The sequence below is a fragment of the Eleutherodactylus coqui genome, chromosome 8 (genome assembly GCF_035609145.1).
Source record: "Eleutherodactylus coqui strain aEleCoq1 chromosome 8, aEleCoq1.hap1, whole genome shotgun sequence".
NCBI lineage: Eukaryota > Metazoa > Chordata > Amphibia > Anura > Eleutherodactylidae > Eleutherodactylus > Eleutherodactylus coqui.
The window spans coordinates 73,347,234-73,368,817 of record NC_089844.1 but is presented as its reverse complement, the minus strand read 5'-3'; the positions used below and the strand labels follow the sequence as shown (position 1 = coordinate 73,368,817).

Below are 21,584 nucleotides of genomic sequence, written 5' to 3'. Positions count from 1 at the left end.
GCACCAGCTTACGTGTTTTGGGCCTAAAAAACGAACTAACACCCGCATTTATGAGTGTGTGTTTTCTATGCGTGCAGTTTGCTATAGATGCTGGAGGAGCCTAGGATGGCATGTCAGTGTGGCACACTTATTTATGCAGGGAAATCCACTGCTTAGGTCAGTGTGGGTTGTACGCCTGTATGTGTGGTGCACCTATCTATGGCGGTCATCTTGGTATGGGTTCATATTGTGCGGACTGGGTTTGTTAGCAGTCACCCCTCCCCTACCCTGGATTAAGTTGAGTGGCTGCTCAATCAGTCTGCACATGAACATTTTTGCTCCTCTATGTTGCAATCTGGCCTGCTACCAGGTTAAATGGCGATCAAGCCTTTCATGTAGTATATATCCTGTATCTGCTTCTTTTTCTGTGAGTTATATCCTTGAGCATTTTTTCTCACCTCTGTGTTTTTATTCTTTAGAAGTGGTTCTGCCCTATGCATTACATCCGTAGCATGCAGAACAGGTCATAGAGAAGATGACACAGCATGCCTCAAGTACCACCTCCTCTTCCTCCCAGTCGCAGGTACACAGCAGTCATTCTGCATCAGTTGGCTACAAGCGGTTTGATCATTCATAGTCAGGATGTCAGCTGGGCAGGGATGTTCTGATACCCAACTGATGGTGGGTCAGTGCACATGGTCAGTCTTCCACTGGCAATGTGTACTGTGGGAAATGTGGAAACAGATGTGCCAGCCCGCAGGACCCACTGTGACATAGAGTCCACTCAAAAGGAGAAGAATGATAAAGAGAAGGTGGAAGATGATGAAGTACTCAATCTAACATGAAGAGAAATGGAGAAGCATCATAGTAGCTCACAGGGGGAGAAGGAAGAGGCAGACGTTCCAGGGCATCACCCTGCCAAAGAAGTGAGTAAGATGTCACAGAAAAACAAAAGGGTAGTGCTACCATCCTCAGGTACTACTAGTCGTAGCAGCACCAACATCAGGCCTGCAGCTAGGTCTTCTCACAGGACTTGTGTAACCAGGGCATTCTTTGAAATGGCACTTGATGATAGAAAAGTGGTCAAGATCTGCGGTAAATGTTTAAAACGTGGCAAGAATGTCAACAACCTCAACACAATGTGTATGAACAGCCACAAGAATTTCCACTACCCACTGCCTTGGAGAGCTCACCATTCTGTTCAATATATTTATCAATGACCTGATAGAGGGGCTGCAGAGTAAAATATCAATATTTGCAGACGATACAAAATTATACAACATGCATCATAGGCTTTATATACACTTAATTATCTCCGCTTTATTCACTGTCCTGTATTTTTACTTATTCGCTTTTTTTTCTCAAAAACTGTCTTGACTTACACAGGCCCATTTACACCAGCCGATGATCGCTAAAAAAAAAAAAAAATCGCTAGTCGTGCTTGTTTTAGCGATAATCGGTGCGTGTAAATGTGCGCCGATCGTACGCTTTTAAGGCAATGCTAGCTGATCGTTAAATTCAGTCCAACCTAAAAATCGTCCTTCACTCTTATCAGAAGTTCTTCATGGGGAGTGCTGATAGCATTGTTTCCCCATGGAGAACAAAGGATCTGAGCGCAGATAATAGCCTTGGGCTATTAACTGCTTTCAGGGAAGGCTTCATTTACACACCTAATTGGTACTTAAGTAGCTGAGTACCTACTTAATAGTTTATGCAAAATGATCGCTCAAAGCTGTCACTCAAACTGTCGTTTGAGCGATCATCGGCCCGTCTAAACCAGCCTTTATGTTCCCATTTTGAAGCTTTTTGTTGTTTGTTTTTCTCCCCTTTCTCTTACAGAGATTGCTATTAAGGTTGTTATAATGTCATAATTGTTTCGCGCATGTTTTTAACTGCATGTAGTCCACTTAAAGGGGTTGTCTCGCGCCGAAACGGGTTTTTTGTTTTTTTTTTCAATAGGCCCCCCCCGTTCGGCGATAGACAAACCCAAGGGATGGGTTAAAAAAAAAAATATATATATATATTACTTACCCGAATCCCCGCTCTGCGACGACTTCTTTCTTCCTTCTCCAAGATGGCCGCCGGGATCTTCACCCACGATGCACCGCGGGTCTTCTCCCATGGTGCACCGTGGGCTCTGTGCGGTCCATTGCCGATTCCAGACTCCTGATTGGCTGGAATCGGCACACGTGACGGGGCGGAGCTACGATGACGACGCGGAACCAGCTCTCCGGCACGAGAGGCCCCATTCACCAGGCAGAAGACCGGACTGCGCAACCGCGTCTAAAAACGCCAGAAGACAGCGAATTTAGACGGATCCATGGTGACGGGGACGCTAGCAACGGAGCAGGTAAGTGAATAACTCCTGTATGGCTCATAATTAATGCACGATGTATATTACAAAGTGCATTAATATGGCCATACAGAAGTGTATAACCCCACTTGCTGCCGCGAGACAACCCCTTTAAGTCAGTCTTATATATATTCATTAACCTGAATGAGCGACATATTGGTACACCCTTACATATGATGTACTATCCTTAATGAAGGAAGGCTGCTGTGAGAAGGTGTAGGGGTGTTTCTAAGAGGCGTGGCTTATGAACACGTGTGCTCAACTGCTTGGACACGATTTAAGGGATAGAATTTGTGGATGGCAGTACCCCTCTGAAGAAGGTTGTTGGAAATGCATGGCAGGGGGTCTTGGTCCCCACACTATGGTGGAACCCTAGGGAGTCTTGGATTACTAATAGATATTTTAAACTCTCTGCATTATCTACAACATGCACTTTGTCTTTTTCTCCTTGATGGGGGTTATACTGCAGATGCACTGATGGCTATTGCCCTGGACATATTTAGTGATATATATCTATTTCGATTTGTATGATGCTCTCAGAAGTTCATATGCTTATGTGGGGATTTTTTTAGATTTAATGTGTTTTTATACTTGTGTGTATTTTGTGTGTTTTCTTTATATGAATTTTCTATATGTAATAAATATATATATTTTTTCATAAATCCTGCACTCCAGTTTTCTTTTCTTCTGTTTGCTATATATTATAGGAGGGACTTTTGTTATTTATAATGGCTGTATGAAATAGATATTCTCTAACCCTGACAGGTGATTTGTGATGCCCTGCGGCTTTTGTTAAACCACTGATAAATGTAAGGTTATGCACATGGGCAGCAGAAATGGATGTCACCAATATACACTAAATGGAGTACTGCTAGGGAAAAGCGATATGGAAAAAGACCTGGGGGTACTAGTGGACTGTAGACTTAACTGGAGCAACCAATGCCAGTCAGCTGCTGCAAAGGCAAATAAAGTTTTAGATGTGCATTAAAAGAGGTATAGGGGCGAGAACATTATTCTTCCACTATATAAGGCACTTGTCAGGCCTCACATGGAATACTGTGCACAGTTCTGGACACCGGTGCTCAGGAAAGACATTGTAGTGCTTGAGGGGGTTCAAAGAAGGGCAACTAAATTAATAAACGGAACAGGAGGACTGGAATACCAAAATTGGACAGTTAAGGGGTGACCAAATAACTATGTATTAATACATTAGAGGACAATACAAGGATCTCTCCCATGATCTGTTTATACCCAGGATTGTGACCGTAACAAAAGGGCATCCTTTACATATAGAGGAAAGAAAGTTTAATCACCAACACAGAAGGGGGTTCTTTACTGAGAGCAGTGAGACTTTGGAACTCTCTGCCTGAAGACATGGTGATGGCAAAATCGATAGAGGAGTTTAAGAGGGGACGAGATGTATTTTTAGAGCACTATGATATTACAGGATATAGACATTAAATAACCAGAAAAGTTGTTGATCCGGGGATCTTTCAACTGCCGGACTTGGAGTTAGGTGGGAACTTTTCAAATAATTCAGGGATTATTCTGACTGCCATTATGGAGTCGGGAAGGAATTTTTCCCCAAATGCAGAAAATTGACTTTTGCCTCATTGGTATTTTTTTGCCTTCCTCTGAATCAACAAGGAGGACGGAGGGTGGAAACTGGCTGAACTGGATGGACATTTGTCATTTTTCAGCCTAGCATACTATGTTGCTATGTTTGAAGTAGGGACCAAAATAGTCAGTCATGAACATCCATGTTATCTGCCTGCTGTAACAGTTGCTACAGGGCCTCGGGGACAATTACATGTTGTCACACGAGGAAGAAAGAGTACCAATCTCTAATAAAGTCTGGCCAGTCTGCAATAACTTAACACCACAGGGAGGGTGTTTTCGGGGTAATAAAGGGGGCGGCTTCTCTAACATGTTTCTCTACCTGTGGGAGAAGTATGGTAGGGGAAAGGGAATGGGGATAATATAAGTCCAGAGGTAGGGAAGGAGGCTACTCAATACTACTTCTATCCATTACTAATGCCAACTAATCTACACAGACCAGCCATAGGATACTCAGGCCTGACTCTGAGGAATGTCAACCATCACCCACAGTCACTTTGAGGCATATGAGTGCTTTTATGCTGCAGTGTTTGCAGAAGGATTGTAGCATAGCCCACATCAACACATCAGATCATCATTACTGATCCCAGGTATAAGACCAAAATGACAAATCTCATTCTGGCAGTGAAGAGGGCCTTCAAAATGTGGCACTATCCGGACAGACTGTTAAGCAGCCTAAGCACAGCATTTCCACATGGCTGTGAGGATACTTCTGCATAGGTTCATAGCTCATGACGGACAAGCAGGAAGCTGCCAGAGCAGCACCACTAATGGCAGGGGAAGTCTAGCAGAGGTTTGGTATAGTTTTATTCAGCCCATCGCAGCCTGCAGCAAAAGCACAGGGTAGGAATCACAGTCATAGGTATCACTTATCCATGATGGTCCAAGAGTGTGTCAACTCCCGAATGGATATATTGAGACATGGTGTTGGCCCCTTTGACTTCTGGGTGTATAAGCTGGATGAGTGGCCAGAGCTGGCACAACACGTTAGAGGTGCTTGCATGCCCCACTGCCAGTGTGCTATCAGAAAGTGTGTTCAGCACAGCTGGGGGTGTGAAAACTCACAGATGCATCAGCCTCTCCACAGACAACGTGGCTCACCTAATGTTTCTAAAAATGAAACGGGCATGGATTTTATCTGACTTCTGCATCCCCACGGCAGATTCCACTGATCAATTATCATTTTAGTAATTTTTATTCACATATGACTGAGCACAGATTAATATCAAAGACCAAGGCCCTCAAGGTGGTGATGCTGGTGCTGCTGTTCTCCTCTTCCTGCTACCACCATGTTTCCTCCCCCTACTTCCCCCCAAATGAAATATGTCAATATGGAAATACGAAGCTACAGCTCTCATGTTTCCATGAGGAGCACATTCTACCATCAAGATATAGTTGCTGGTGGAACTACTGCTGCTCTCCTTCTCCTGCTTCTACCATGTTTCCACCTCCCAAAATTATTATTTTTTTAAAGCACAAGAAACAGCTGTAGCTCTACTGCCTTTCCATGGAGTATAGTCATGCTTTACTGTTCTGTTCACCTGGTGGAATTAGTCCTTTACAAACTTTATAAAATTGCTTTTAAAACAAGTAGCACACATACTGTGTTGCATAGTGACATTTTTGGTAGCTCTACAGCTCTTCCTTAGAGCAGGACCGTGCCTGAGTGTTCTCTTCACCTGGCAGAATTTATCCTTGTAAGATTTATGACATTGCTTTTAAAACAAGCAGCACACCTACTGTATTCCTTGGCACAATTTCTGATCTAGGATACTCTATGTGGGCCTTCTTTGTTTTCAGTGACACTCATGTGCTACGATTGACCCATACACCATTATACAATATTCTGACCAATTTCTGGGAAAAGCATAGTGTTCTCCAGATGCGTAGCTGTATTACCATGCAATTATAGGCTCTTTGGCTGCATATGAAGGGCAAATTAGTGAACCCAATTTTTACTCCTATTGACTTCAATGGGAGTTAGAATTGACCATCCTGATTCACGATGATTTTTACGAAATCAGCTGATTATTCCACTAATCGCTCATCGTTAGTGTTGAGAACCTATACATGCCTCTCCTGTCCAGAGAAACTGAGTTTTGGGGGGGGGGAAAAGGGGTGAGAAGCTGTCCCAAGGATCACTAAGAGGGGTGTGCTGGGAAAACAAACATCAACTCCTCAGTCTTGGAAGCAGAACTTGACACCACATTGGAGGGCCCATTTTGATTGTTCCTCTAGGGCCCCCTCTTTTCTACGCATGTGACTATTTACATAGCACATTAACCATACAAAGCAAACCTTAGATATGATATAAAGACTAAGAGTGGCATACCTTGAAATCTAAGTCTATTTCTTCAAATCTCCTAGCATCCTCAGGAAGTTGCTTCCTAATGTCTTCTGAGTTAGCAAATATACTTTGCAAGTGTGCCCACGTTTTCTGCACTTCTAGCCAGACAGATATAACCATGTCAGCCACCATTAATTTCTTTTGCCAACTGCTCACTTCCAATGAGAAGAATTCCACATATTTGCTCATTAAGATGTTTTGCAAATGAACCTGCAAAATAAAATCACAATAGCATTGTGCACGGTCTTCTTTATAAGAGATTCCAACTTTATTCTTAAGCAGTGTTCACACTTTCTAATTCACAACTTTTGAAAATATTGACATGTTCAGTGGCTCTCGGGAGAGGCACAGAGGATAAAGTGCTGCATCCCCTTCGACACTTTTCCTTGTGCTGCAATGCCCTGGCCACCCACTGTGCAGGGTACTTCATATGAATGGGACTGACTGTGAGCCCACTGGATGCAGGAATCTGAACGATTGTCATTCAATGTAAATGCAGGCCCCGACTGAATGACGAACAATAATCAGTTTGCTTCTCGTTCATTTATTTTATGCATACATAAAACTGAACGACAGATCAGCTTGTGTAAACAGGCAGTCGTTCATCTATGAATGATGGCCTGCTTACTGTGAATGGAGGCAGGCAAGCTGGAATGATTCCCGGCTTGCTTCACCTCTATTCACTGCTGGTTCCTATGTAAAGGCACAGGAGCGATCTGTAAAAAGACCCTAAATCAGTACTGTGGTCCCCTTCATTCTGAAAATCAGTGAAGGTCCAAGAGGTTGGGCCACCACTAATCATAAAATGATGGCATATACAAATGATACATAGATTTATAATTATGTGTTTGTTTGGCCAACCGAAACAATTCAACAGAAGTTATTAATATCCATTTTCTAACAATTTACTGTCTTGCCAAGAACAATAAATTCCCAACTGCCATTCTAAAGGGCAGCTTAAAAATAATCTGACACCAGGGCAGACTTATTTAATATAATGCATCTAACAGATGCCGTATAAAACACAGAATAGTAGGTAGTCAATGGCTTCTGAAGTTTTGGTCATGATGTTCTTCCTAGTCAATCACCCGTAAGCTGCCCATTTATATATAGGGTGCACGTTCTCATGATAGATCCTCCTTAGCATGATGAATTACTTGGTGCTAGCTGTATGATAAGATGTTCATCTTTGAGTATATACAGGGGCAGAGTAAGCCATTAGGCAAGACTCATGTAGACAATGGGGCCTACTTGAAGCTGTCAGTAGGACACATTACATTTATTCCCCAAGACAGCTTTTGACAGCAAACTGGCTTAAAAGGCTTGACCAATCCATTACATTTTTTTTAAAAAGGCTCAACATGGTATAAAATAAGTTATACTTACCAAAGCCTTGCTGCTTCCATTCTATGATTCCCAGGTCTCCTGCTGGTCTTTACTTTCTTGTCTCTTTCGTCACAGGTATGTGACTGCTGCAGTCAGTCATTGGCTGTAGCAGGTCACAAATGTAGCTAGTGATTAGCTGTCGTGATCAGATGTCCATATTGAGAGGTACCAGGAACTAGAATAAAGTCAGTGATTGGCTCCAGAGGTCACATGTCAGTGTAAATAGGAACTAGAAAGTAGAGACCATTAGGGATCCTAGGAACTGTCAAAATAGGAGAGGCAGGGGATTAGTAAAATGAACATAACTTAGTTTATGATTTTAAACCATTCTGAGCCTTAATAAAAAATGGACGGACAACCCCTTTAATGTCGGTTTGTGTCAGGCATGGTTATGTTATTCATTCCATCTCAAGGCTTTAGGATTGTCTTTTGTCTGCCCTTCACTACATGGTATAATTTCAAGGGGTTGTCTCCCAAAAAATATTGTGTATAGTTAAATCCAGCCCATAATTATACACATTTTTTGCATTTGCACTTATTAGAAAAAATGTTTATCTCCCCAGATATTCCAGGATTAATAATAGAATAGCACCACCTTCTGTCTCTATTCTGTGCCCAGCTCAGTGATTGCTACTCCTACTCAGTTTTGCTTCTCTCACGGCTACACTGCATTGAAGCAAGCCTGAGTAGGTGGGTCTACCTTGAAACACTGAGGTGGACTGGACACAGAAAGGCTCTTTAATAGAAAATAGTAGGTGGCTCTATTCTAACATTAATCCTGATATATCTGGGGCTAGATTTTTTTTGTAATAAGTGTAAATACAAAAAATGTTTAGGATTATATGCTGGGTGTAACTAGAAACAATATTTTTTTGTGAGCCAGCCCCATAAGTCGTTCTTCAACATAGAAATTTAGCCTCTACTTATTGCCTTCACAAAACTGAAACACGGTGCACTGATTTTTCAGTAATTATTAAAGACTGAAGTCTGAAAGTTGTTTTCAAATACTGCAGTTGGGCTCTTGAGGACAACAAAAACAAAATTAAAAACACTCATCATTTTAATAATCTACAAAAATGAGGAACTTAAACAAAACCAAGATACCGCAGCTCATTCCAACACAAAACGACTAAAGTTCTCTTTAAAACAGGCGAGTTTGGACTTTGCCAAAGTCAACAAGATACTCCCTACTGATGTAAACGAAACTGAAATTAGGGTTGTATTGAATTGCTGATCACAGAGGTCCATTTTCTGTGTTCTGGGACCTATGAATAGTGTGGTACTCAAGAGAGAAAATGTGCACTAAAAAAAGAAAACTGCAAAACAAGTGAAAAATGCTAACTGCTTAAAAACCACACTCATTTGTTCGAAGCAGCTCCTCACAATGGAACTGATGGCTGTATTCAGCTCCAAGCCATCAGCCGAGCAACTTTGCTCTGATTCTTGATTCTTTATTCAAACCAAACAGGAGCAGAAGCAGTTGTACATACTTAAGCAATAAGGCACCACAGGCAAGCACTTTCCCATAAGTGTCCCTGCACTTTATGCATGTTGTCAAGCGTCACAGCTGGGTCCGAGCGACTTTATAAAATTACCATATTTTTAAGAAAGCTCAAGACACAGTCACTTTGATTTTCTTAAAAAAAAAGCAAAGTTTTCTTTCATATATTGTTCAGCAAGGCTGAAGTAGTTTTCCATTGTAAGTTCCACCAAATGGGCCACCGGCAATGGACTCAAATATATAACCAGAGTCATTGCTTATTAATTATATTTATATTAGGGGTTGAGGACAAATAAATATTTGTAAATACTGCTAAACCTTTAGTTGATATTACACGTAGCCTTCTTGTTGCCAAGCTTTTAGATCAACGCTATTGCATTTTATGTAGACCGTGATCCAACGTCATTAGATAGCACCGTGTAACACACTTTTTGTACCCAGGTCCCTGATGTCTTATGTTCCAGGTACCCTTAGTTCCTAATGTGTTAAGTCACAAATATTTAGAATATCAGTAGCTTTACATTTTTGGTTTGCGGTCAGAAAAATAAATTCATTTGAAAAATTCCTATTTTTTGCATACTCTACTGAGGTCGCTCCACCATTTTCAACTATTTTGCATAAAGTGACCAATAGGGAGCCTAGAAACATGTCTGCTCATTTGATGACTACTTTCTCCTGCTTACATTTACCTTATATGCTATAACCAATAGAACATTGCAGCACAATTGTATATATTTCAATACAGATAATCTAGAATGAATCTAGTGAATAGCAAATCCATTTTTATATTACATTTCAGTTATTCATAGACAGTTTTCACAAGGCCAAAATTTAGCAGCCATATTGTGGCTGCAACAGGAAGTCTTCTCGACTATAGAACTATGGCAATCTAAGTTTGGCTACGAAGAGGTCTAGATTTTACATTCATAATATGGATACTAAACTGTGCCCATATTAATACTGCGTAAAATTGGCTTTAGCAGCATACAAAACTCTGAATCAATTATATGAGTACATTACATCAAATGCTGAAAATATTTACGTAGGCCTCAACTGCAATACGCCACGCCCCAAAGTGCCTGAGCAAGGTTCTTTATGTGAAGGTTGATGTACAAAATATTGTACAAAATGGTGCATGTCATGGTGCTAGGTGTAAATTAATATATTTTAAAAAGTATTTCGACAGTGAGCCCCCTCAGAGTTTGCTGATTTTCCCTATCATATAAGCTGTCAAGCTCAGGTCTAGTGGCACATTCTCAGATAAAGTAATATTTTACTTCTAAGGAAATTCTGTATTATATTTACCTGATTGTCTTCAAGTGTCTCTATTAGGTTCTCATCTGATTTTAATAATGGCGTTCCAGTGGCCTGATGCTTCTCATAAGAAAACTGCATTGTGCTCCATGTATGGTTCATCTCCGCAAGAACCTGAGCAAAAATACAGGAATGCATGAGAATACTAGCATTAGGAGAATTTGCCAATGTTCGCTCTCTTCTACATTGTCCAAGTAATCTGCAGTTCCTACAAGTGAATGTCTCCTGAGAGAATACTTTACCATGTCAAATCATGGGCCACCAGGATAGTGATATTTGTTAATATTATGGACATTTTAAAATTAGGCCGTATTGAGGAATTTCAAGACAGACAAATGTTAAAATACTTTATGGCTTTACTCATGGCTTTAAAAGGATTCGGTCATCAGGTTTATCCTACCTAAACCATGGGCAGCAAGAACCCAGGACAGGTATGTCTATTGCCCTGTGTAGGTTTTATTCTGAAACATTGTAGCATTAAAAAAAAATGCTTTGAAGTTTGAGTCTGAAATGGAGCTCCGAGTCAGAGGGGCAGGCCGCGCCTGCCTCTCCCTGCCTGCAGCACGAAGACTGACAGTCTCTTCCTTTGTGGGTATAGGAGAGAGCTGTCAGTCTACATGCTTAAGGCAGGGAGAGCCCAGTGCAGCCCAACCCCGTGTCTCCAATCCAGAGTCAAATTTCAAAGTATGTTTTTTCTGAAATGCTACAGTGTTTCAGAATAAAATGTACACGGGGTAATAGATACCTGTCCTAGGTTCATACTGCATGTGCTTCTGGCAACATGAACCTGATGACGGAATCCCTTTAATAAACAGCTTTAATAAAACTTTATAGTTTCAGGCTCTGCCAAATATTGACACGGTTTCTGTTCGAGCTGTGCATAGGTGCCCTAGTGTTATATAATTCACCTCCAAATGTAGTTCCTGAGATCAGTACTCAAACACAGTAGTATTGTAAAGTAGAGCATTAGGCATTCAGACTAGTTGTCCTGCTCTATTATTTCAACTATATTGCTGTACTCACAAAGAATCTCATTGAGCTTGCTGTAGCTGGTTCTGAAGACCTAATATTATTCTAGGACTCTACGGTGACACTAAGCTACCCATAGTTTCTAGCAAAATTAGTCAAGTCAATGCTTTCATAAGGAAAAAATGTTAATCAGATTTGTTATAATGGTTGCAAGGTTCCTTACTTCTTGGAACTTTTTAGATGTACACACGATTGCGATTGAAGTCATTGCAATTTTAAAGGAAGATACAAGTGACTCGGTCCTATCATGAAAGTCCAGCCTTAAAACTCAACTTTAAAAAAAACCGCCAAAAATTATTGCAGTCTGTGCAGTCGTACCGATATTGCCCTCTGTGCAGTCATACCGGTCATGCCAATGCTTCAGATGTATGATTTATGATTACCGCAAAATATCTTGCTTTGGGCTTTGGAATCACATTCATTACTACGAGCTTCTGTGGTGCGATCTTTACACACCGTGAAAATGAAATAACCTGGTGTACATTTTCAATAAAGAAGATTTACCTTTTCTATTGCCATCTCCTTCACTGCCTTGTCCACAATGTTCTTTACTTCATCCTCCACTTTATGCAGTTGCAAGGCCAGGAGATCCCCAAGGACAGTCTCTTCATTCATTATAAACCTCACCTTAGAGATAGAAAACACAACATCAAGTCACTAGTTGGCGGGTTTAACATATCTATAAAAGAACAGGAAGAACTGATGGACACACACCCCGGTCTTGCTCATTAGCTGCAACCAATGTCTCTTTCTGACAGCAGGGTTCTGCAGCTCATTTACTGCTCTCAGAGAAGTTATAAGATTTTTGACAGTAGACTCCAGGCCTAAATAGACATCCCAGGGTCTAATCTCTTTATCAAGGGTCTTCATTTCCTAAAACAAAAAGTAAATATTGTAAGGAAATAAAGTTTAAGTTGTAACATGTATTTTCTATTTATGCATAAGAAATGTTCCCCATTAGGTTTGTGCCCATATAAGACCACAGGGCTGATTGAGGCCTGAGCACAGATTTTTGAAAGTTTCTAATACCCTTCAATTTTCTACATATTGATTTACACAGTTAAAAACTTTGTCCAACATAAATGCAAACTTGTCCCCACAGGAATCAAAAATCAGTAGAAAGTTCCACTTTGCTTAAAAACACAATTTCCGGATATTTTTTTATATATAATAATAGAGATTAGTGTTGAGTGAAGCGAACCAGTAGAGACATGTTTCAGGTCCAACTTTGCTAAAAGTTTGGTTAGTCAGAAACCTGAACCTGAGCTTTTAGAAAAGCTCTATCCAAAAAAGGGTTCTATGGGTTCGGTTCACTCAATACTAGTCCTGAATATTGGGGATTCTATGACTCTTAGACAATGTTATACCAGTTTTAGGAGTTTTGATGAACTTCTGGTTCACTAATTTGGACCAAACTGAACTTTTTGCAACGTTCGCTCATCACTGGGATGAACTAAAATAGCTCACAAAATATTTATTATTTACCAACATTTTTTGCAAATAACATTTATATTAGTATTACTAGTCTTTACTTTTAAAAAGCAGAGTATACTTATTGGAGCCCTATGACTAATGTCCTGAGCTATTTATAGGGAAACACTGCTTATCCTGTAAACATAGAGTATTCCAAGAAATATTCCACTTCTAATTCTACAAAAGTCTGATTTATGGTATATTTTCACGGGCGGGTGGGTGCAATACTGGTCCGAGAAATCGGACTTATTTTGTACTCGTTTTACATGTGATAATTTGCATTCAGATGCATGCTTTTCACACTCATGAAAAATCGCAAATGGTTCCAATAGTTAAAATGAAAAAAAAAATGCAAATTGCATGACATATGAGTGGCATGTGAGTACAATGCAATTTTTTCATAAACCCATAAGAAATAATGGACGATTTTTAAACAGAATCACCCAAAAGTAGGATGTTTTTCGATCTCACATTATTGTTGCAAACCAACAATCACTCATGTAAATTAACCCATTAGAAATAATGGGTTCTTTTCATGTGCGATTTCTGTTCATCTTGTAATGCACAGACATCCCACATGGAAATCGGCCATGTAAACACAGCCTTAAAGAACATCTGTCAGTGTATTTGAGTTGAGATGTGATGTCATAGGATAGGTCCATTTGTTTTTAGCATTAAGTGGAAAGGAAAGTACTAAATTATATATATTTTACAAAGATAAAGGAGTCATAATGGATCTCCAGAGAACTAGAGGATCCTTCGGTAAGCCCAGATAATGAAACAACAATAGGTGACAAACGTTTAGCAGAAGACAATCCCATTTTAAGATTACTTTGAAGCCTGACACTTGCCTCTAATATTTATTTCTTATGAGTTGATTCACAAATGCAATGATAGCAATAAAGATGAAATTAAAAAGTGAACATGAACATGTTTATTATACTTGTAGATGGAGGGCACGACTTCAAAAGAATTTTCTCTATTAAGATCCCAAGTCCAACAGTGGAGAGTAAAACTGAGGTGGAGCTTCTACTAAACACACAACCCCATCCATTCTGATTAGGATAAATTGATGAAATCTGTGACGTCTTTAGTGTTAGTTACAGTAATTAACTCCGAAGTAGTGCAAAATATTTGTATTACCTAATACTAAAAATGAATAACACTTTGGCGACACATTCTTTTAAAAATGGTATCCTATGTGGGACATTAGTAATTTTCATAAAATTGTCTCAACTCAAAATGTATTAAATCTATTATTTGCCATCCTCCTCCTAGTTTGTGCAGCAGGTATCACCTGATAATGGTATTTCTAGAGCACAGTCGATTATGATGTACACCTCAGATAATAGTTGGACATTTGCTTGCTTGGCCAACAGCTATTCTAGTTGGGAGAGGGGAATTAGCTGCTGCCAAACACCTCTGATGGTGGCATACCTACTGTGAGAACAAAGGATTAGGTATTTTGAAATCCAACTTGGACGATCATTCTTTCCCTCAACATCTGCCATTGGGTGAGAGTTAAGACATCTAATACAGATTAAAAGGTGAGTTGGTTCCGCTGAGGTTAACGATATTGACTGACATCCATCTAATGTGTATGACCACTTTAAGATAACAGGTAACGTAAATGCTGCTCATAGTTAACAAAAGGCATTCCAGCCTGGTACACAACTCTTAAATTTGCCATTGATGGACAACACCGAGTTTAGCCACCAGGGAAGAGTTTCCTCCTCAAGAGCAATGAGGATAATGCCATTGCAAATAAACATCTGAAATCACAGTATATTCACCAGTGGTTGGAAAAATCAATGTGTAAGACATTTGTTGGTACTCAATTACCATAATTTGAACAACAACAAACAACTTGTATTAACCATATAATCTGAAACTTCTGTAAATTTCCCCCGTTGTAATTATGAAAATTAATGTTCTCGGGTTACTCAATATTAACACTGATAGCACATTCTTTCCATCCATCACCTGAACTTAAAAAGCTACAAATAATTACCAACTAATTAGCACAAGGATTCTATAAGTGGATCTTTTCACTTAATTGTTAAGTGGCACTTCTTTGAAATACTCTTTATAAAGATTGAAGTGTCAGAAGAAATTATATAGTTTGCCTTTAAAGAAAAAATATTCAGCTGCTTCTTATTTGAACTTTAGTTGTACCACACATACAAAGCCCTACAGTGATGGAGTTGATGAAAGTTTAATTATTAATTCTACGAAAGAATGAGAGGTGTACAAAGAAATTTGCGTCAAGAAACTTTTATATTTGTTCATATCATTGGAACAAATCTGGGTAATACAAATGCCTTTTGTAGTCAAAATCTACATATTGTGATAGAATCTGTCATGTGTCACAGTCAAAATTCACAATTAGTATAATGAATTTACTACCAACTATTGCTGTCAGTCAATCTGACTGTCAGATTGTCTCATTGAATTGTTTCCTGTGAACCATGAACAGTGGAAACTGGTAGAATAGATGACTTTCATATACCTTAGCTGTCAGAGACGTGGGGGATTGTTAAACCTTATACTGTACACCCCAATGCAAAATCTGTAACAGGGCTCTCCACCTTCCATGTGCCATTTATAAAAACTGGAGTCTTCTTATACAGGAGAGGGCATATTGTTTCTGGGTTCAACTCTACACCCCCTATGGCATCTGAGCAATCACATACTTAAAGGGGTTGTCTCGCGGCAGCAAGTGGGGTTATACACTTCTGTATGGCCATATTAATGCACTTTGTAATATACATCGTGCATTAAATATGAGCCATACAGAAGTTATTCACTTACCTGCTCCGTTGCTAGCGTCCCCGTCGCCATGGTTCCGTCTAATTTCTGTGTCTTCTTGCCTTTTTAGACGCGCTTGCGCAGATCTGTCTTCTCCCTTCGGCTCCGCTCGGCAGCATCGGCATTTTGGCTCCGCCCCCTTGTATGCATCATCGCGTAGCTCCGCCCCCGTCACGTGCCGATTCCAGCCAATCAGGAGGCTGGAACCGGCACACATCATGGGGCGGAGCTACGCGATGATGCGTACAAGGGGGCGGAGCCAAAATGCCAATGCTGCCGAGCGGAGCCGAAGGGAGAAGAAGGGAGAAGACGGATCTGCGCAAGCGCGTCTAAAAAGGCAAGAAGACACCGAAATTAGACGGAACCATGGCGACGGGGACGCTAGCAACGGAGCAGGTAAGTGAATAACTTCTGTATGGCTCATATTTAATGCACGATGTATATTACAAAGTGCATTAATATGGCCATACAGAAGTGTATAACCCCACTTGATTTCGCGAGACAACCCCTTTAAGGCCCATTTACACGGGACGAATGTCGGGGAAACAATGCCTGACACTCGTCCCTGTGTGTAATCACTCCCGTGCTGCTGCACAGAAGCAAGTATCGCTGGCTCGCTCACAGAGCGTCCAGCAATGGCTCAAGACGGCTGGAGGAGATTTCACTCCTCGCTCTGCCCCTCCCCTTTCCATTCACTTTAGCAGCGGCCGTTCAGTACTGAACGGCTGCTATTTATACTGACTGATCATCATTCAGGATTTTATGCAGCTTATGTGAAGTTCTTCACAAAGCTAAAAAAATAAAAATGTGCAATATAATAATGATAATAATCTTTATTTGTATAGCAGCCAACATATTCCACAGCGCTTACATAGACAGGGGGAATACAGAAAGACAAAAGTACAAAAAATTACAGAACCACGGTTACAATCGTAATCAGTTGGTGGAAACAATAGGGAAGGGTCCTGCTCCAACGAGCTTACATACTACAAGTAATGGGGGATACAAAAGGTAAAGGGCTGGAGATGTGCACGGTATGGCAGGGTGGAGAGTGAGGGATTCAATACACAAACAATGGTCAGATGTTTGGCCGTGTGACGGCAGACTCGGTATGACTGCAGGGGCAGTTTATGACAGCTAGCAGGGATTGCAGTCAATAGGTCAGGGAGCATGTTATCAGGTGGCATACAGAGGAGTCGGTTTAGGGTATGCGGTATGCCTCCCTGAAAAGGTGCGTTTTTAGAGCACGCCTGAAGTTTTTCGAGTCCTGGATTGCCCGGGTATCCTTTGGTAATGCGTTCCAGAGGGCTGGTGCTGCTCTGGAGAAATCTTGGAGGCGGGAGTGAGAAGTTCGAATTAGAGGGGTGTGCAGTCTAGTTTCGTTTGCCGAGCGGAGAGCCCGGGCTGGGTGATGGATTGTGATGAGGGAGGCAATATAGGGGGGCGCTGCATTGTGGAGGGCTTTGTGGATTAGGGTAGTAAGTTTAAATTGAATTCTGTATTTAACGGGCAGCCAGTGCAGTGACTGGCACAGGGCAGAGGCGTCCGAGTAGCGGCTGGACAGGAATATGAGCCGGGCTGCGGCATTCAGGATGGATTGGAGAGGGTAGAGTCTGGTGCAGGGGAGGCCGATCAGCAATGAGTTGCAATAATCGAGTCGTGAGTGGATGAGGGCAACAACAAGTGTTTTCAGCGTGTCTATGGTGAGAAAAGAGCGGATTCTTGCGATATTCTTGAGGTGCAGCTGACATGTTCGGGCGAGAGATTGGATGTAGGGGGTAAATGAGAGATCGGAGTCGAATATGACCCCAAGGCAGCGGGCATGCTGTTTGGGAGTTATGGTGGTGCCACACACTGAGATGGAGATGTCAGGATGAGGTCGGTTTGTGGAGGGTGGAAATACCAGTAAGTCAGTTTTAGAGAGGTTTAGTTTTAGGTAGAGAGAGGACATAGTGTTAGAGACAGCAGACAGACAGTCGGTGATGTTTTGGAGGAAAGGTGCAGAGATGTCACGGGAAGAGGTATATAGCTGGGTGTCATCAGCATAGAGGTGGTATTGGAGGCCAAAGCTCCTGATGGTTTGTCCAACAGGTGCTGTGTAAATAGAGAAAAGGAGGGGGCCGAGGACTGAGCCTTGGGGGACCCCAACAGCAAGGGGAAGAGGAGGGGAGGTAGAGCCAGCAAAGGAGACACTGAAGTAGCGGTCAGATAGGTAGGAGGAGAACCAGGAGAGAGCGGTGTCCTTTAGGCCGATGGAGCGAAGCATACTGAGGAGGAGTTTATGGTCGACAGTGTCAAATGCTGCGGAGAGGTCGAGGAGGATCAGTAGGGAATAGTCGCCCCTCGATTTGGCTGTCAGTAGGTCGTTTGATACCCTTGTAAGGGCAGTTTCTGTCGAGTGTTGGGGTCGGAAGCCAGACTGTAGGGGGTCGAGGAGAGAGTTCTCTGATAGATAGCTTACAAGGCGGGAGTAAACCAGCCGTTCAAGTAGTTTGGAGATAAAGGGGAGGTTTGAGATGGGTCGGTAATTGGCAACGTCAGTCGCGTCAAGAGTCGGCTTCTTTAGCAGTGGGGATATGATGGCGTGTTTGAAAGAAGAGGGAAAGATGCCAGAGGTCAGAGAGAGGTTGAATATAGTGGTGAGATGGGAGATGACCACTGGGGAGAGGGATCGGAGGAGGTGTGAGGGGAGAGGGTCGCTAGCGCAGGTGGTGGGGCGAGCAGAGAAGAGCAGTTTGGAGACTTCTTCCTCTGTCGCTGGTCTGAGTACAGACATTGAGCAGGAGCTAGAATATCATACTTATAGTGCAATGCGACAGCAAAAAAAATCCTTTAGGCTACGCAACTACAGGCAAAGATTCAATCAGGCATAGTGAGAGGGATGGGAATGGTTGCTAAAAGGAGCTTGAGAGGGAGAATCTTTTTGAAATTTTGATGCAATGATAGCTAATATGGCTGACAGGAAGTTTGGAGCCCAAACAGATGAGTTTACAAGAAAAATACGTACACAGTTACTGCCCATAAGACAAGTTTTCACTTTTGGCTGAAGACATGTTTTTAAAAGAATAGAAGTGAAAAATACCTGAAACCTACTTTTAGGTTAAAGGGTTGTTCCCATTATAGACATTTACAGTATATCATATCCACAGGATATGGATGCTACTATGCTGGGACTACCACATTAAAAGACCCTACAAAATAGCATCACATATAGATCTTTGCATACTTGAAGGGGTTTTGTAGTAGTAAACTATTGATGACCTGTCCTTCAGCTAGATCATCAATAGTTGCTCAGCGAAGGTCTGCCACTCAGGATCCCCGACAATCAGCTGATGAGTGCTACTGTTGCTTCAGTCCATACCAGGTATAGCACCGTACATTATATAGTGGCTGTGTCTGGTATTGCAGCTCAATCCCATTGAGCCTGAAAGGGACCGAGCTGCTCTCAGTCTATGTGACCAATGAACTTGACGTCACATGCCTGAGAAGAGGCCACAAAACTCACGCGAGTAGTGTGGACTTCTTTTTCAGTTGAACGGCGGGGATTCCGAATGGTGGACATGCAAGGATAGCTCATCAATAGTTTAAGTGACTCACACCAAATGAGAATGACATATTTTCTATGTAAAACATGTCTTTGCATGCATTACCTGTCCTTACCTTTGCAAATCTTCTCAACTCCATATCCATTTTTTCAACATTTATCTGTTTCCATGGCGTTTTCATCCAGTCCTTGATGCTTGTCTAATGCAAAAGCAAAAATTGCAACTTTGTGAGAAAATATGAAAATGTCACTAGGTGCCATGTAATGTTCTGTACTCACTAGTTATATAAAATCAAGCTGTGTTAATAGAACCACAGTGAATATTATTTTGCCATATTGATATATTTACATTGTTCATAAAGTCTTCAAAACCTTCAGAATTTAAGGGAGTTGGAAACTTAAAGGAGATGTCCCGAGGCAGCAAGTGGGTCTATACACTTCTGTATGGCCATAATAATGCACTTTGTAATGTACATTGTGCATTAATTATGAGCCATACAGAAGTTATAAAAAGTTTTATACTTACCTGCTCCGTTGCTAGCGTCCTCGTCTCCATGGAGCCGACTAATTTTTGGCCTCCGATGGCCAAATTAGCCGCGCTTGCGCAGTCCGGGTCTTCTGCAGTCTTCTATGGGGCTCCGTGTAGCTCCGTGTAGCTCCGCCCCGTCACGTGCCGATTCCAGCCAATCAGGAGGCTGGAATCGGCAGTGGACCGCACAGAAGAGCTGCGGTCCACGGAGGAAGAGGCCATCTTCAGCGGTGAGTAGAGAAGTCACCGGAGCGCGGGGATTAAGGTAAGCGCTCCGGTGAGCTTTCTTTACCTCCCTGCATCGGGGTTGTCTCGCGCCGAACGGGGGGGGGGTTGAAAAAAAAAAAAACCCGTTTCGGCGCGGGACAACCCCTTTAAAGTATTTTTCAAAGTAAATAGTTGACTATAGTAATTTAACATTTTCTGTACCTTTGTAGACAGAAAAGTAAATCCACGTTTCCATTTACACTTAAGATACAGATTGTTTTTCCCATAATTTGGGTTTAAACAAAGCTGTTGGCATTGATTTTGTGGACTTGTTTGGTTGCTCCTCACTTTAACTCAAGAGTCACACATAAAATCTTGCTAGCAGTGCAATTTCACACCAAGGTAATGACTATGCAATTATAGCAATGATGAAAAACAAATAGCCAAACTTATCAACGTCAGTGTTTAATTGGCCAGAGCATGTAGATGTCAACTAATTTAGCAGAGTCTCAGCAGCAACTATTTTCATGTAGTTTATTAATTGAGGTAGATAAAGGATGAGCTCATGCAGTGACCCGACTGTGGGTCATACATAATAAAAAAAAATAGAATTGAATAGTACCAAGAGTGCTATAAACTCATTTCAAAATGTCCTCCCTATTTTAAAGGTATGCACACTTCTGCAACCATTTTTTTTCATTGTTCTAACACATCTCATATAGAGTGTTGATTGAACATATTTCACCGTTTTGTGTATGCAGCTCCTATACAAACAGCTATATATAGAAAACAAATACACCTTAAGCACCTTATGTGCTCTGCGTATCCAATAGTGTTTCTATTACCCCAATGTTTAATAACATATATAGTCTGCTGAACATTGCATTGGGTATATCTTTCACTGTGTCTTAGAAGTGTCTGGAGTAAACGTATCCTACAAAATATCTGCAGTGATTTACTGATTATTTATATGCTTTTACAGTCACATTGAAATCGGAAAACACTCCTGAAATGTCAGCTTCTTATTGTAGATTTTGAATTTATGTCTACTGTAAAAATATTTGGAACAGAACTCAGTCAGCTTAAGTGACATATTTAATTTTAGCCTTAAAACCAGTAATTTGTTTCTCCTTCTGTGTTCCAGCGGTCATAACTTTTTAATTTTTCATCAATGTGGCTGTATGAGACCTTGTATTTTGTGAGTTCTTGTTCTTACAGGTACCAACTGTGGGTCTATATATGTATTGAATAACTACTATAATGTATTTTTATTAATAGTTTAAATGAAAAAAGATATTTCACTATTTTTTTGTGGGGAGGGGGGATTTATTTTTGGAGCATACACCGTGCGGTAAAAATATTATTTGAACTCTATTCTATGGGTCATTACAAGAATGACCACACTAGATTTATTTAGGCTTTATTACGTTTTACTACTTTTGCACAATATAAAACCTTTTTTTTTTTAACAAAAATGCATTTTGTGTGTTACCACAT

At 41.1% G+C, this 21,584-nt stretch overlaps 1 protein-coding gene across 1 annotated transcript in view; it reads right to left on the bottom strand.

Moving 5' to 3' along the window:
- LOC136577882 (dynein axonemal heavy chain 11-like) overlaps nt 1-21,584 on the bottom strand; it is a 386,682-nt gene that overhangs the window by 274,800 nt on the left and 90,298 nt on the right. The window contains exons 15-19 of the mRNA XM_066577801.1: nt 19,468-19,551; nt 12,241-12,399; nt 12,031-12,153; nt 10,489-10,611; nt 6,282-6,506 (exon numbers count right to left, since the gene is read on the bottom strand). Coding sequence (XP_066433898.1) covers nt 6,282-6,506; nt 10,489-10,611; nt 12,031-12,153; nt 12,241-12,399; nt 19,468-19,551 — 714 coding nt within the window. The remainder of the gene's footprint in view (nt 1-6,281; nt 6,507-10,488; nt 10,612-12,030; nt 12,154-12,240; nt 12,400-19,467; nt 19,552-21,584) is intronic.